The following is a 12,578-nucleotide window of genomic DNA, read 5'->3' on the forward strand; positions in this document are numbered from 1 at the left end:
TATAATTAACTAGATTTTCTCATTTGAGTATTTTGAATTTTATTTTTAATACATTTCATGAGCAAGTATTACCTGTAACAAGATATCTTTTTATGTATTTGCGCCCCTCTCTGCCTGTGTGTATGAAATGCATATCATGTTGTATGATTATATTATCACACCTCAAGTGTTGATAATATACTATTATTTTCATCCAGATGAAATATGTTACATATAAACAGGTGCTTTCTCCTTGTAGGCAGCTTCTTTTCATACTGTAGAACTGGAAGACATAAATGCCATATTTGCCATTTGCTGCAACATATTCACACATGAGCGCATTCGTCTTTGCATCATGTAATACCAAAGCTTAATGTGCTGTACTATGTTTAATGGAAGGTATGGGACTGGATCCAAAGGCTCAGCAGATCATGTACCTTTTCTGACTGAGTAGGCTTCAATAAATTCTAATTACAGTATATGCTGGCTTTGATGTAGATGATTTTTGTGTCACATCTTGTTTCCATGGTTCCACCGGGTGCTTTTCTGATAAAACTGAAGTGACAGCAATGGTTGCCATAACTTCCATTCACAGCTCAGAATCAGTTTGAGGGCAATGCAATTTGTGCACACTGACATCTGCATTGATGTGAACTAATGTGAGATGAGTGTCATGCCAATGATGGAAAATATTTCCATAAAAGTCACATTTTTATGAAATAAATAAATGTATATGTTTTTTTCTATGAAAAGAGAGGAGTCTGGGTGCTAAGCTACCAAATAACATCGTCACAAAAACATCCTTCCTTTTTTTCCGCACAGCTGTTATTGGGGCTTGTGGTGTAGAGGCTATTCTGAATACCTCAAAATCAAAAGAAATCAGATTACGATCTCTAAAGCCATATGCCAACTTTCTAAATAATTGAAAGGAGCCATGTTGCGATCAAGACGATTTCACAGAGGGTGATCCAGGCACATCAAATTACAACAGATGTGAAATTGCACCATATCTGCCACTAAAGCCGCATTGAAACTCTGAAGCAGTGTGAGGAAACAACACAAAGAGATGCTTGTCTCTTTGCTTGGAGATCTTTCCTGGTTTTCATGGGGGTAGAGGTGCTTATCACATCTGCAGTGCTGATAAGACGGCCTCTGTGCTTCCGTAGGCTATATAATATTAATCCCTCTCCCACGTCTGCAGATGCACTTAAAGGAAGGTGACAAGCATGACATATCCAGGACCTCCTGATGGCTCGTGCTCTGGAGTGCAGCCGCTAAAAGAGCCCCAAGTACCCTCAAGTGATGTAAATTTGCAGGGGGAGTCCAATTTCCATCACAGCACTGTCACTGCCATGGTCATTAAACTAAATCATCCCGCTGTGTGTCACACAGCTCCCATTTTAAAGTCCCCTCAATAATGGAGTTATACTTGGACTGCAGATTGCAGCACAACAGTGAATGTCTGACCTGACAGCAGCTGGGAGAGGGCTCTGTGCATTATTTCATCTTTAGAAATCACAGGCAGACAACCTATATGGATGTAAGAGATACCTCAAAATTATGGATTAAGTGAGACACCTATTCGTATCTTTACAGCGCCAGCTGTGAATCAACAGGACTATATAATATCTAAAGTTAGCAACTGCAGCTGAAATTTAAATACGATGTGTTATGTGCCTGTTGCTGTTGGCAGTTTCCTTGGGTTTCACTCAGAATATGTTGATACAGCAGCACAAGACAAAGAGCTCTGAGTCTAAGCTAGACAAAAGGAGATGAAAAACACAAAGCAGAGAGGGAGAAAAAAAAAACACATCACCACAAGCAACAACTCAAAATGGCATTTAAACTGAGAAAAAATACATAGCTCACAACAACAGCAGTTTTGTTATCCTGAGGCCCTGTTTCTAAAAAACTTGTTTCCTTTTGCCATCCCTCTCCTAAGAAGAGAAATGTACCTCCATTGAGTAGAAAAGACGAATGTGTTGGAGAGCAGCTTCAGTGTGTGAGACAGTGGTGCCTTTTTGTTTGTCTCCCCTCTGGAGCCAAGCTTACCCTGGGAGCCCTGCAGGCCAGGGAACAAACAGAGCTTTGTGAGCACTGACCCACTGTGCCCAGCAGCCAGACTGCAAACCTCCACTCCTGTGCTAATAGGAAACCACAGACGAGGAGTCCGCAGCAGCCGAGGGAGGGGAGCTTTCTCGCATCCACCTGTGCTTTCATCATTGCCCATCAAAACAAGCACAGTCAGGCGGGGGTCTGTGGTACTCTGGTGACCACTGAATCAAAAGCTTTTGCACCAACATCCTCTTGGCACCAACACTCAGCACAATACATTTGGGATACCTTAGCTGCTGATTTATTTTGTGGCATGGATTTGTGCTAATCAAGCCCGTGCACTCACCACAGCTGCCTATAAATACGTCAATAGCCTGTCATAAATTTGCCTGTTGTTGCCCATGAGGCATTAGAAGTGTGAATAGAAGTGTGAAGTGAACCACTCTAGTAAACGTGTCCTACATTTGATTGCATGTTTTCCATTACATCCAGACATGAATGAAATAAACAGTAGTGACAGTCCATTTTGCACCTTAACCAGAACACAGAAACCCTTTTAGGCTAGCTCATTATGTTTTTCTGCAAGAAAGCACTGCAATACATTTATAGATGCTGGCGTTGTGAAGAACCTGTAACCCGCGGTTTTGCACCGACAATAACAACCCAGGCACTGAACATTTGTCTTTTTCTTTTCTCCTGAATGGCCAGAAATAACATGGCTGGATGAAGGAGGGGGTGCCTGGTACAAGGCTTAAATGCTTTTTAATCCCATGGTTGAGTGACCACTTGCAGCTCTGCCCAGTAGTCTGACTCTGCCTGCCATTTGCAGGTTTCTGTGAAGTTTCCTTGCCATTGGCTGGAGTGTCTCCTCGACTCTCTTTTTTTTTCTCCCTCTCCCTCACCCTCCTATTTAGTATGCAAGCCCCTAATGGCTGTTAATTAAATGCCTGCTGGTATTGTATAAGGGAGTCTGTCTTGTTTATTTCACCAAGTTAAAACTGTAAATATTGTCTATAGACCTACCTGCATTCACTGAATTACACTTTCTATCTCATGAAACAATATAGCAATTCTCCCGAGCGACTCAATTACTTTGCACACACTGCAGGGATTTTTTTTCTGTGTATTGCACATGGTTGCATGGTGTCCTTGTTACACTCAAACAGAAAACCTGTAGTGTGGTGTAGGTCTAAATTGGACACAGTCCTGGAATTTGCACCATTGTTTTCTTAGGGGCACACTGTATATGTGACAGTTAGTGTGGTGGAGGAATCCAACCTGCAGTGGATGTCAAGAGTTCCTCACACGAGGTGGACAGTTATCTTTACAACACAGCAGGCATGGTTCTCTCTCACAGGATGCTGTATAACCAACAATGTAAATTATGCTTCCTCACCCATATCTTTTTTCTTTCTTTTTTTTTTTACCCTGACTGTAAAATTTAATTTGAAAAGCCACGCCATGCCTGATGGGATCAATAGTAAAGGAATCTCTATCGAAATATGGCATTTGTCAAAACTTCAGTCACCGTAGGATGTACCCCAGAACGTACACGTCCTCTGGTGGGGTGCTTAAAAAGAGCTATAGATAGCTCAAAGCAGAATCAAATCAAGACTTCACATCTACAAAAACATAAAAAAAATAAAAAAAAACACAGCTCCTCCACAAAGCAATGTCGAGAGGCTTGCCACATGAAAGCAGAAGTTGTCCAAAGAGTTGCGGGAAGTACTGACAAAGTTTATGAGAAAAAAGTAAATGTGTTTTTAATCCTCAGCAGCACGTGCAACAATGAGGGAGCCTGAGCCCTTAGATATGCCACCCCGGGGGCAGGCTCTATACTTAAGGCTTACAACAGCCTCATTATCTCCCTCAACTCACATCAGATCCTAGCAGCAGTTTGTCACAGGCAGGCTCCTCTCTGCCAGTAGGCATCAGACCAATACTCCTGCAACACTACTGTACATAATTGCCATATGGACAGCATTTTGAGCCAGACTGAAGACTAAAAAGCCCTCCAGGCAGATTCCCCAGATAACTAAATGAATATTTTATCTCATTTCCATCTAATTTGCACCACATTATTATACAGAACTGAAATTTTTAATTAATTGATAGAACAGATCAAACACAGGTTTACACTTTGATTTTCGGGAGCTGTTATTTTGATAATTTGCATGACTTTTTTCCCATGCCAAGCTTTTTAATCTCCTAGAATTTCAGCATCTCTATATAGAAACGCTATAATAAAACATACAGCAAATTAATAACTGTCAGCGCACATGAAATGCTTGTCTTGGTTGTGTGAGCAGTTCCAGTGAGAAGTCCTTTTACCTGCCACCCCACTGATTAATTAATTTCACACTGTTTAATTAAATCCACAGTCTGGGGAGTCTGGGCAGCACCGTGGGGAGGCCTATCTGAGCCTTGTGTGTACAGAGATTACTAAAGAAGGTCTCAGACACCCGCTCTCTGGCTGATGTTGACACTGACGTCACTCTTCTCTGCATACCGGAGCGTGATTGTGTCAGTGTCATCAGGCAGTTGTGTGCTTTTACTGCTGCAGACATGATAGCACTACATTTGTTGATTAAGTAGCTGGCATTTACATTAAGTAAAGACACCGGAGCATTTGACAGCATTTGACTCAAAATAGCAGAAGCGGATGATGAAGTGTGCTGCTACTGTTTGTAAAACCTTGGATTTTTCTTTATTAGTTACTTAACTGTACGAGTAATAATTAAAAACAATCTGAAGTGCCATACGGATTTAATATGATAGAAAAAAAGTCTAAAAAATCCCCCAAATAAGAAGAAATGGGAGAAGCAAAAAGCCAGATTCCAAAATATGTACATACATATACATAAACACCCAAAAAAATGTGGACCATGTTTTGCTAGATCAAAAACTGTGCAAATTGGCTTCAGCGCAAATGAGCATATTGAACTGCCATATCCTGTCCAACACTGTTGCATCCAACAGTCAAAGCCTGAGAGACACAGAGACACCGTCTCTCTTATGTCAGAACAGAGAGGTGCATGAATGTGTAGCGCAGCAGGAAATATGACTGTGTGGGCTGGAAAGCACGCATGTTACTCTCTGTTCTCTTGAAACATATTTTTGGCACCTCTAATCACAAACACATTGCAACTCAGATGGCTCAAATTTGTCTTTACAGTATAACTTTAAAATAATTGGATTTAGGGCTATATATATATATATACACACACACAGTTTTGAGGGCTACGATAGATGCACACACTTACATTTGAAAGGATTACATTGATTCTTTCTAATCTGTCATAATAGCAAACATAAACCTGATTCCAACTGTCGTTTGCTCAATCTAGTGTTTGTACGTGGAGGAAAGCACGGATAATCGATTAGGTACATAAAGATGGCAGCCTGCTGGTTTGATGTGATGTGATGTGGAACCAGCGTTTCCTTGTGCTCTCTATTTGATGTGCCAAGAGCTATTAGAGCAACAAACACTTTGTACAATGGCACTGATATCAAAAAGTCATGTCATAAGGCACAGATGGCACATCATACATTGTATTATTTAATAATCTAAAGTTAACTGTATGTATCAAAATCCTAAATTGAAAAATAAATGAATATATAATACTAACAGTTGAAAAAAAAGGAGTTAAAGAACGAGAGGATCTCTGCCATAATGATACATTCGATGATTTCACTTCTTACAAAAGGGATTAATACCAAAAGTATATTATGCTATGAGCAGCGAAATTAAGCTTAACTCTGCACAGCATAAACATAAATGGGAAAAGATGTTGGATATAAATATATGCAGAACAAATCTGGTTAAGATGAACATAGACTCATAGAATTAAACATATTTCATCTTGTGTATTAAAGCTCATGTACTGCAGGCTTCATCAGTTCAGCCCCAATATATCTCCTAAATACCAAAGGTGTAACTCTGATAATGAGGACTTGAATTTCATTATTTTGAAACACAGGTCAGATATTCTACAGAAAGTAATTACACTGGATCCCTGAATATCTTTATTGGGAGTCGTATAAATGCACAAAAAGTTTAATACCAGTAAAAAAATGTGATACTATTAATAATGAAAATTTATATTAACTAGAAATCCAAGTTCCAATGTAAGATCCACATGTCCTCATAACTTAACGCAGCAGACTAAACGCATTGTTAAGGTTGTGAATCGAAAAAAAGTACATGAATAGCAGAAAGATGACAGAAGATGGTTAAAAAAGTAAAATAAACAGACAACTCTAGAAAGTAAGATTATAATGTATCTCAGTTACATACATCACTTCAAAATACATTACTACAGCTACTAAAAGGTGGTGCTAACTACAGGCATAAATACAGAGCCAACCCAGAAGTTAGCATTGCCATTGGTGTCTATTGAGAATCAGCCTATGGGATTTTTGCATTGGATTTTGGATCACTGCAGAAAATAAGTTCTGTGGCAAACACACGTTTATGATGATTCCACGTTTTGTTCAGCAGTATAATCTTCACAAATGGACACCACTTTTATGATGTTTGCAGCGTAAATGCAGCCGACAGAAGTAAAAAGCTAACGTTATGCTATAGTGAACTACACCTTGGTCCATCACTTGAACGTCACTACCGTTAGCTTCAGACAGTCTCCGACAAGCTAACAGCCATTTTTGACAAGCTAGAGAAACTCTAGCCTAACAATTGTTTATTAACCTAATATACAATGTACCAGAGTTTGCAAGAGCACTGAAAAACACCACTAAGCTATAGGGCGGACTAGTAAGAGAGTTCCTGTCTGTGTCCGGTGTGATGACGTTTAATGTCCCAGACAGCCACTGTAGTCTCATTTAGCTACTTGTTAGCAACCGCCTTTTTAAGGACACGTAAAAACTCAAAAATTCACAAGTGGGGGTAATTACTAACGTATTTTATGTCATACAACAAAATGTGAACATCTCTGAAGCTTGTGTTAACCACATCTTATTTCAGACTCTAACCAAAAACCCATTCAAAGTCCTCACTGAGTTAAAGAAGATAGACGTAAGGGCGCTAAAATGCTAACTTACTTTCCGGTTTAAAAACTCATTCCTGTGCTGCCCTATAGAGGTAATTTTAAGCTGCTGTACAAATGACACCTGAAGCTGTTTATTTGGTGGAGGACAGTCTCAGTAAAACACTGGTGGAGAAAACTACTGTCATATTGCACCCCAGAAAAGGACAACCAATTAAATTTGACAGAATATGGGACTAACTTGTAAACAATATACAGAAAATAGAGCGACAGTTATCTCAATAGACAAAATTGTATTTTTACGTGAACTGAAGATGGAGTGTTGGTAGTGTTTGCTAAATATGTTTGTGTGTATATTGGGGTAAAAAGATGGGGCAATGAAATGGGTAAATGTTTTAATGATACATTTATTACCACTTACAGAAAACTCAGTAAAACTATTTGTTAAAAATAAAATTGAAAAAAAGAAAAGAGTAAAGTGCTTGAATGATGTAAGGTTTAAATAAAGCATTTTCATGCACGTGTATTTATGCCATATGTGCTTGAAGATAACAGAAAGTACGACAGGATGAAAGTTTAATTTGATCCATACGCAGTTCCTTACTTGAAGGTTTAATTAGAAAATAACCCCAGGTCACATCCTTATAGCACGTCTTTTTCAAGCATCACAAGTATTCACAGGCTTTTATTCAAACAAACAACTGAATCTTCAAACAGTCGAGGGTTGCGCTCTTTACTTAGACAGGATAAACTTTTAATAGGCGTTACAGCGCACAGCATCAAGACAGTTTTGCCGACTGATACAGCATTAGCTGGGAGAACAGCGCTCTATTTGTGCTTGCCTTGTCCTGTGACAGGAAGACCTATCAGGTGCTCATCTCTACACCCCCCCTCCCATCCCTCTCTCCTCCTGACCTCATTCTGTCATCTTCGTTTTCCTTCTTCCCCACTCTCAGGTCTTTTATAAAGTGTCTCCATGCATTACACATTTAACAATGCATTAAAAATAGGCCACCATCAATCAGTCATTCAGCGGCAGAGACAGAATCTACTTGTGGCACCAATTTGATATGTTTCTCGAGGTTCAAGAACGACAGCGACACTATAAACTCTTTGTCTACGGGGGAAACTCAACAGAGATGAAAACACACATTTATGTGCTAATAATACACCGTACCCCATAAAACCCACCGTAATAATTCTGAATTCCCCTGTTTTGATTTCCTACAGCACAGCACAGTGTCTTTCCAGAATCCAGAAAAAGAATCAAAATAATACATATGCAGGCGGCAAGCCGTGACGAGATTTCTGTTGATGGCTGCCAGGTTAGCATCGTGCCCAAAACAGTGATTTGAGAACTGTGATGCATGATACAGGATAGGTACTAGGTAAAATCTGATGTAATGGTTGGGAGTGAGTCAAGCCCCGAGGGCAAATAGTCTGAACAGTCTGACTCCAGGTTGCTCATACCAAAGCAGATGTTCAACTGACGACAGCAGTACAAAAGACAGGCGCTGCATGTTATTCACAAGGTATTTTATGTTATTAGGACGGCACGTCGAGGTTGAATTGCTACAGAAAGAGTCCTTTTGGTAGCCTCTTTGATAACCACATAAACATTATATATTTAATACAAATTACGAAAAAACTCACAAAGTATTTTCACTGGGTTTTGTTAACACAGTAAGGTGTTCTCCTGCTCAGGTAGAGGTGTGGAAGTCGGCTGCTGAGCTTTGATGTTGCAGCTCTGCTCTGAGGCTTGATCCTGCGTTCTGGACTTCAAAACAGACTGCACCTCGTCATGGGTAACAGCTTGAAAAGGTAGACACCTACTGCACAGACATGCCTGAAGGACCACACACACACACACACACACACACACACACACAGGCACACACGTACACACACAGAAAGACATTTGGTCAGAAAACAACCAACATTTGTCATCAGCTTCATGTGGAAAAAACGGCACATTAAAAAGTTTATGTGTGTATGGAGTTACCGCAATATTATCTGAGTGGAATTCAGTCAAGTCTTGTCTGGTTGTATGTTTTTATGAAACAGATAGCTTAAATCATATAAAACAGACAGCTTAAATCATATGAAACAGACAGCTTAAAGTATATTAAACAGATCGCTATGAATCATATAAAACCGACATTGTAAATCAAAGAAAACAGATAACTTAAATCATATAAAACCAATACTTAAAACCCATATAAAACAGATAGCTGAAATCATATAAAACAGATAGCTTAAATCATAGAAAACAGATAGCTGAAATAATTTAAATCACATAGCTCAAATCATATAAAAACAATAGCTAAAATCATATAAAACAGGTAGTTTAAATAATTTAAACCGAGAGCTAAACTCATATAAATCAGATACCTAAAACGGATGGATGTATTATAAGAACTGGATATTGGATACTAAATGGTGCCTACTCCTGGTTTACCTCTGTGTGGTTTGAATAAATACCAAACAGTATGCAGAGCTACTTAAAGAAAAGGTAATGAGTAGTGTTTGTTACATGGAACAATAGGCTCTGATTTATTTTAAAAGAACTTGGAATGTTCCTATATCTTTTATATTGCATTACTTGATGACCATTTTGGAGGGACAATTACCCCCTGTGATATAATCTCAACATACCACAGCCTCTCATGAGACGCCTGTATTGCTTAATGCAATAACGAGCCACAGTAAAAGTCTTTTCTGCCTCGGTACAGAATACAGAGGGGGCATAATATAAAATAGAAAGCAGTTCTGTTTTATGTCTCTGTGTAGAAAAACATTTGTTGAAAGCTTCTCAAGTTGGATTGTCTTTTAATTAAAGAAAAGGGAGATTCATTAAAAGGAAAAACACATAAAATATAAAAAAATAAAAGTGATATAAAAAGCATTACTGCAGAGGGAGAGTAATCCTTCATGCATCGTGGTGCGCACACACCCGATGACAGCCAAAACAAATCAAAGTATGTTTTAGACATGTCCTTCTGAGCTAGTAATACAATAAAGGCTTTTAAAGAAATTTTCCTTGGAAATTGCCTTGAAGCCATGTTTTCTTCTTCACAACACATCACTCTGATTCAGTGACAAACTGTCTGGTAGATTGCCAAGTGTCTGTTTTTTTTTTTTTTTTCTACTGACGATGTTTTTCCAGACCATTTTCACTTATTACCCCCTCGGGTCATTGCTTGCTCCAGTCTGGCCATTTTACAGACATGACTCCATATGTCCTTGATGACACATATGATAGCTCATCCAATGTGGTTCACAATGCTACCACCCCCCCACCCACCCCACTAGATTTGTCTAAAAGTGAAAAGTGCCCTACATACTATAGCAATAAAAAGATAATGACTGTATATCTTACCTTGAAACATTTTTTAAATCTCATGCTGACTATGTACAACGCGATCGGGTTGATGCAGGAGTTGAGTGCTGCCATATTAATGCCAAAATAGTCCATGACCAGAAAGGCACTGAAAAAAACAAGGATGCATATTAGTTATTAATTAGACAAAAGAGCATGGGAAAAAAAGGAACTAAATTGTTCATGCCCACCTCAGTAGCTGACACCTTTTAGGATCTTTCTCATCATACATGGTTAATTTCAAGATTCTGCTCAGATACAGAGGCAACCAACAAAGTGCAAACACAATCACCAGGCAGAAGACTGTTTTTGCAACTTCTCGTCTCTAAAAAGGGAAAGATAAGATCAATATTAAAGTTGTTGTTATGCAAAAACTATGAGTAATGTGCAAAAGAAAAATAAAAGTTGTGCTTTAAAGTAATAACCTGCTTTGTGTGGTCGCTTAACGTATTCTCAGTATTCTTCAGCATTTTCCTGGTCATGAGAGCGTAGAAGACGGCGGTCCAAGCCAGCGGCATGCAAAAGTAGAAGCCAAAGAGCCACCAGTCCTTTACTGATTTATAAAACTGTTGATTAAAGGTGACAGAAGCCCACAGTCAGTCGGTGCTGCGGATGACATGATGATCTGCGGTTGCTACGTTACAGCATGCATAAAACAATATCTGAGACACACATATACAGGTTTACAAGGACATCTATAAGAATGTGTAGGCATCTGTGGGATGAAGTTATGAGATATAATATTAGAGCCATTATTCGTTTCATTCCCTGTCGACACTTGTAAATGTTGCTGCATGTCGGATGTAAAAAGACAAATCAAACACGTGTTGATCTGTTTGTTTTATCCTGTTGCATTGGCTGGAGACTATTATATTACCTGCATGAATGGTGTGTTTTGCATGGGATGAAGCAGACATATTCTCAGATGCTTGTCTTTAAAGTCCATTGTTATCATATCAAAGCCGACAACTTCAGGCACAGCCAGCAGGATAGAAATAACCCATATCAGAGTTATTTCGATTGCTGTCCACACTGGAACCCCGATGCCTTTGATTCGATTCCAGGATACTACAGCTCGGTATCTGTGAAAATCAATGGGAAAATGTTATGGCTTGGGGGACTTTTTGTCTCTAACAATATTACATTTTTCAGTTAAAGAACACTTCAAGGGCTAATGCTAAACAAATCTGTCTGCTTGATGACATAGAGATAGTAGCAGGCGAACACTGTTTTCTTGTAGAGCACAGGACAGTGGTGCTTATCTCCTTACCTGTCAACACTTAGAGCACACAAGCTCAACACAGTGATTCCAACAGAGGTTTTCTGTATGAAGGGGACGAGTTTGCACAGCACCAAACCAAATGGCCAATCTTCTGCCATGAGCTGGAGAAAAAGGAAAAAAAAAAACATTTTCAGCGTAAAGCAACACCCACAATCAATTCAAGGTGAGATTGAAGAAAATGGATAAAAAGAGCAGGAGAACATTGTTTTCTCATAGTAATTGTAACACAGCGAGAGGTGAATAACTCACCCTGTATGCGTTGATTGGAATGTCTATCACAATGTGGATTAGATCCCCGACGGCAAGACTGGCGATGAGAATGTTCGGCCCACTTCTCATGCATTTGTTTACATATATGATTTTCAGCAGGGCTGTATTTCCCACTATTCCGACAGCAAAAACAACAACAGAGACCACAGTATTGACATATTTGAAGGCGCCTCGGATTCCAGCTGACTCAAGGCACATAGGAGGGTGTGGTGTTTTTGGTCCTGCTACTTGGGGTGGATGAATCGAGCTGTTGGGTTTCTGTTTTTCCAGTATTAAAAGACCAGGGGAGGCCGTTTCAGAAGGTTCAATTACAGGGAAGGGTTCTGAATGCTGATCACTGGCTTCACCTCCGATGAGAATATTTCCCAAACAAAGAACAAGAGCAACGGCCCACATTGTTGATGATTTCCTCAAAAGGCCCTGAAATGTTTTGTTTTTTTATTGCCAGCACTGGAATAAAAAATGAGAGGGAAAATAATTAGCACAGCATCTCAGCCTTGAGATTTGCATCAAAGCATTTAGGTGAGGTAAAGGATTAATTTAATTCACAAATCAAAAGTCAAAAATAAATAAACAGCACTGATACAATTTGATACACTGAATCATG

At 39.2% G+C, this 12,578-nt stretch overlaps 1 protein-coding gene across 1 annotated transcript; it reads right to left on the bottom strand.

Moving 5' to 3' along the window:
* Positions 1-8,715: 8,715 nt before the first annotated feature.
* LOC131979288 (endothelin receptor type B-like) lies at positions 8,716-12,367 on the bottom strand. The gene is made up of 7 exons (XM_059343234.1): positions 11,951-12,367; positions 11,690-11,802; positions 11,297-11,501; positions 10,845-10,985; positions 10,611-10,744; positions 10,420-10,528; positions 8,716-8,886 (listed from the first exon to the last, which is right to left on the bottom strand). The coding sequence occupies exons 1-7, from the start codon at positions 12,365-12,367 to the stop codon at positions 8,716-8,718; spliced, it is 1,290 nt and encodes a 429-aa protein (XP_059199217.1).
* Positions 12,368-12,578: the final 211 nt, after the last annotated feature.

The sequence above is a fragment of the Centropristis striata genome, chromosome 10, assembly GCF_030273125.1.
Source record: "Centropristis striata isolate RG_2023a ecotype Rhode Island chromosome 10, C.striata_1.0, whole genome shotgun sequence".
In the NCBI taxonomy this organism is placed as follows: Eukaryota; Metazoa; Chordata; class Actinopteri; order Perciformes; family Serranidae; genus Centropristis; species Centropristis striata.

Excerpts from the sequence above, each read along its gene's own strand:
- LOC131979288 (XM_059343234.1), bottom strand. The coding sequence starts at position 12,367 with ATGTGGGCCGTTGCTCTTGTTCTTTGTTTGGGAAATATTCTCATCGGA. Across the intron at positions 10,745-10,844 it reads TAAGCGACCACACAAAGCAG|AGACGAGAAGTTGCAAAAAC; the intron begins GTTATTACTTTA and ends TTCCCTTTTTAG. Across the intron at positions 10,529-10,610 it reads AAAAGGTGTCAGCTACTGAG|TGCCTTTCTGGTCATGGACT; the intron begins GTGGGCATGAAC and ends TGTTTTTTTCAG.